Here is a 4,523-nt window from a genome sequence, read left to right on the forward strand (position 1 = left end):
TTAATATTTAAATGTGACGTATTAATGCGTTTTAATCCCGAATTAAACCAAACCTTAATATAAAATTCCCAAATTTAAAACTTAGGCTTCTAATAATTATTTAAGTTTAAACCTAAATTTTCATAATTTTATGAAGCTTAAAACTAGACTTTTCAATTAACTCGCTAATTAGCGTTTCGTGCGGCGATTAAATTCCGAATAAATCCAAAACTCGTTATTTTGATCCCAAATTTTAAACATAGCCTTTTTAGTATTTATTCTACCCTTCCAAGTCGTGAGCCACCCCCGTGGACCCTTGGATTAATTTTTAGCTTTATAAATTTCGTTTTTGACACACTAACGTACCCACCGAGCCATCTCCCAATTTACCCGAGCCACGCCCGAGCCATCTTGAACCAAAACTTAGCCAACCCATCTAGGGACCCACCTGAACAAGCCCGGCCCGCAAAACCAGCCTTGGCCCGCTCAAACACTTTCAGGAAACTTACCCAACCCTGCGCTCATGCCTTGACTCACGCCCCTAGACTCTTAGTGCCACTAGGACACCTCCAGCCGAGCCACCGCCGAGCCCAGCACACCCTGACCTTCCTTAGACCAAGCCCAGCCCCTGCCCATACCTGCCCAGTCCTTAGAACCCAGCAGCAAAGCCACCAGAATTCCGAAGCGCAACCTGCGCGTTTGCTGCGCCTTCCTCACGGTTTTCACCTTTGGCTCGAGCCAGAGCCACACCAGCTGCACCAACCCCTGGCCCGACCTCTACCCATCACCTAGGACCCTTATGGACCCACCTGGATCGCCCTTAGCCGCGCTGCACCCTCTCCCGAACTACAGCAGCAGCCAACACGTAAATTGCTCGGGGAGAGTCCTAACCTTCGTGGACTCTTCCCCAGCCTGAACCATGAACCCTAGCCGCCCTAGGACCCTACCTAGCCTTCGACCCTGACCCTAGCCAAGCCCCCAACAAGCCCAGGCCGACCCCCAAGTCCCATGCAAAAATGAACGAACCTTGAACCACACTTGCACATAAAACTCAAAAACTCACGGTTCCTTATTTATTTTTCCTCGGTTGTTCCAGCTTATGTTATAACAGGTTGTGCAGCAGGTTTAGTGTTTTCTAAGGCCTCTAAATTTGTGTATAAACATGCTTAATCATATCTTAATTCATGGCAGCCCCTTTAACAACTTAAAAACATGAATTCCAATCATAAAACCATGAGTTTTCCCTTGTATATGCCATAAATCCGAAAATACTGAAAATAAATTTGTGTTCTTCATGCATACAATAATTAAAATGATATTATGATATGGTGGATGAGAAAAGGAGATTAGGGCGTGCCTTTGCGTTTTAAACGCACGATTAAACGTTGACGACGAAGAACGGGACGAGGAGACGAAGCCTAGGAGGTTTCCCTTGAAGCTTTCTCGAAAATCCCTTCAATATTTGGGTGTGTGCTGTCGTGTATTGGGGGTGGGGTGGGGAGAGTGTTTCTGATTTTTGGGAGTGGGGAGGCGTGAGTTTGGAGTTGCAAGAGTGAAGGGTTTGGAATAAAATAGCACTTTATATACTAGTTAAACAACTTCAAGGCTTTTAAGCCTAATAAGCCATTAATTTTAAGCCCATTAGTTTAATAAGGACATAATAAAATATTAACAAAGTTTTTCTTTTATTAAATATGTGAATTTATTAGCCGGGTTGCCCAAAAAGTTCGCCTTTTTGTTAAAAATCCAACACCGATAAAAATTACGTCCCGGCGTATAAAATCACTGCAGAAACCCCATATTTTTCAAAAATAATAAAAAGCATCACCCATATTTTAAATAATAAAAAAAAACTATTTAATAAAAATCATTTTCTATTTTCCAGCCATCGGTCTCCGTTCCTCGATCGCAACTTGAATAATCCTTAAAAATACATTTTTAATGCAACATGTAGAAAATATAGTTTTAAACATGTTAATATGCACAACATAATTAATTAATGCCATTAAAACAATTTAACTAAAATACCAAGAATTTAATAATTGCATGCACGTGGTTTGCGTAGACTTTAAAATTTTCGGGGCGTTACATCTTATATGCGTTCGTATATGCTTTTATATGATTGCATGTGTACATTGTTTATACTGGGATATTTATATCTCACCGGAGTTATCCGGCTGTTGTCTTGTTTTGTATGTGTGCATGACAACAGGTGGGGCTGGATTAGGGTCAAGAAGAGGATGAGAGAAGATTAGATAGCGTGGAGATCCGGGCTTCGAAGCAACATAGGATTCAGCACTGATATGTAGTTGAACCTAGTTGAATTCTTGTAGATAACGCAAGATTTGTATGTTTATGTTTAATATGTAATTTGAGTAAATTACATTACGTTTCCGCTTTGTATTTTAAAAAAATTTTAGACCCTGTTTTATAATTGATTAATTAGTCCCAATAATGATTAAGAACTTGATTAGCGTCCGGGTCCCCACATATACACCACCTCACAAGAGAGAAGAAAGCTTAGGAGGGAGGGCTCAGCCATATCCACGTGCTCATGGAGTGGGGAGCCCGAAACAACCAGTTACTCAAGTGTACAGCGTGACAAATCCTATGTACCAACCAGGAGCTTATGATGATATGTCTCACATAGATTATCAAGGAGTAGATGGGGGCTTCCTATGAGGTAATGTTGGTTTAAATGCAGGGTTTCAAGCTCGGGGGGCAAATTACTACCATCACCAACTCCCCGCTCGGAACATGCACGGGATTGATCCAGAAATGGTGAGAGAGGCTGTTCAAGAGCTATATGGGCCGGCCTTGAAACAGATCGGCCGCCCAGAATTCCACAAACCCTACCCAGATTACATAGACGTGAATAACCCGTACCCAAGGGGTTATAGAGTTCATGATTTCAGTTTATTCTCCGGGGAGGATGGCCAGTCCAGCATGGAACACATAGCCAGATTCACCATCCAGTGCGGGGAATTAGCCAACTTGGAAAACTTCAACAATCTAAAGTTGCGGCTATTCCCGAATTCCCTTACTGGAACTGCATTCGCTTGGTATGCTTTACTCCTTTGAAATTCAGTGATGAGTTGGCACGAGATGGAAAGACAATTCCACATTCAATTCTATAGAACAGAGCCAGAAGTGTGCATTGCCGACTTATCCAGAGTCACTCAAAAGAAAGGAGAGTCTATGGAGTCTATGGAATATTTTATCGACATGTTCAAAAAGATAAAGAATAGGTGCAAGGTATTCCTACCTGAGACCGAGTTCGTGAAGATGGCACAAAATGGGCTGGATTTTGAATTAAGGAAGAAATTCCAGGGAATGGAGTTCAGGGATTTCTTCGAGCTAGTTGCCAAAGTGGCTGAATACGAAGAACTATTGCGGGAAGAGTCGTACAAGAAGAAAACTGCTATGGGGTCTTATTATCATGAGGTGGAAGATGTGGCACTGGCAGAGATTCGGTCAGCTGGTTCTTGCACAGTTCCCTTACTAAACAAGAAGCCAGCAGAACTTGAAAAGAAGAACAACTCCCAACTCCCCAAAGACATGCAGTATACATTTGATGTGTCAAAGACCGAGGAAGTTTTCGATTTTTTGGTAAAAGAAAAATTCATCACATTCCCACATGATCACAGGATGCCACCTACGGAAGAGCTAAAGGGACGAGAGTATTGTAAATACCACAACTCCTATAATCATGCCGCCAAATCTTGTTGGGCGTTCAAGAACATTTTGCAGGATAGAATTAACAAGGGAGTTGTGAAATTCTTTAACAAACAAGAGTCTATGATGGTGGATGATGATCATTTTCCTCCAGTGGCTTTGATTAACGTGAATGTGACAGATTTGAGGGATCTTCTCAATGAGAAAAGAAGTCGATCCTTTGCAGTGAAAGACCGAGTAATCAAGAAATACTGGATTCCAAAGGGTCAATTGTTTGAAGCTCATGGAAGGAATACGGCTGATTGAATGCAAACAGTTCAGCAGCGTTTCCCTAGAAATGTTGGTGAACCCGCGGCCTATCGGCCGAGGAATCAACATTTCCTTGAAAGACGAGTGCTTGAGAATCAAAAGTTCAGAGGGGAATCATCTCGTGATCAGCACCAGAGATACTTAGACAGGAGAAACATACATAGAGTTGAATCACGAAAGGTGGAAACCAGGAAAATATCAGCTGATCAGTGCATGGAGCGGCGTGCATATGAAATCTCAAAAGGAAAAATGATTGAGAGCCGGAGAGCAAATCCAAGATACGTCCTTCCAGCCAGAGGAGAGTTCAGTGAGTCTTGGAGAGTGGCCCAACACAAAAAATTCCCTAGGCCACCGACTAGGACTCAAAAGAGACGGCTGTTGAGAGAAAGAGCTATTGCGAGAAGAGAGGAGTCCGCTAAGTTGAGAAATGTACCCACAATTTATGTTCCAGTCTCCAGGGAGCCAGTGGGGAATAAATCTAAGTTTGGAAGAAGTGAAGATAAGTTTGTGGAAAATGATGATGATTTGTTAAGCGAAGATGATGATCAAGCAAGAAAAAC

General features: G+C 42.2%; 1 protein-coding gene across 1 annotated transcript; it reads left to right on the forward strand.

Annotated features, from left to right (window-relative positions):
* Nucleotides 1–3,084: 3,084 nt before the first annotated feature.
* LOC140815533 (uncharacterized) lies at nt 3,085–3,960 on the forward strand. The gene has a single exon (XM_073174617.1). The coding sequence runs from the start codon at nt 3,085–3,087 to the stop codon at nt 3,958–3,960; it is 876 nt and encodes a 291-aa protein (XP_073030718.1).
* Nucleotides 3,961–4,523: the final 563 nt, after the last annotated feature.

The sequence above is a fragment of the Primulina eburnea genome, chromosome 15 (genome assembly GCF_022965805.1).
Source record: "Primulina eburnea isolate SZY01 chromosome 15, ASM2296580v1, whole genome shotgun sequence".
NCBI classification, from domain to species: domain Eukaryota; kingdom Viridiplantae; phylum Streptophyta; class Magnoliopsida; order Lamiales; family Gesneriaceae; genus Primulina; species Primulina eburnea.

What these genes read in the sequence shown, in the direction of transcription:
- LOC140815533 (XM_073174617.1), top strand. Translation starts at nt 3,085, where the DNA reads ATGGAAAGACAATTCCACATTCAATTCTATAGAACAGAGCCAGAAGTG.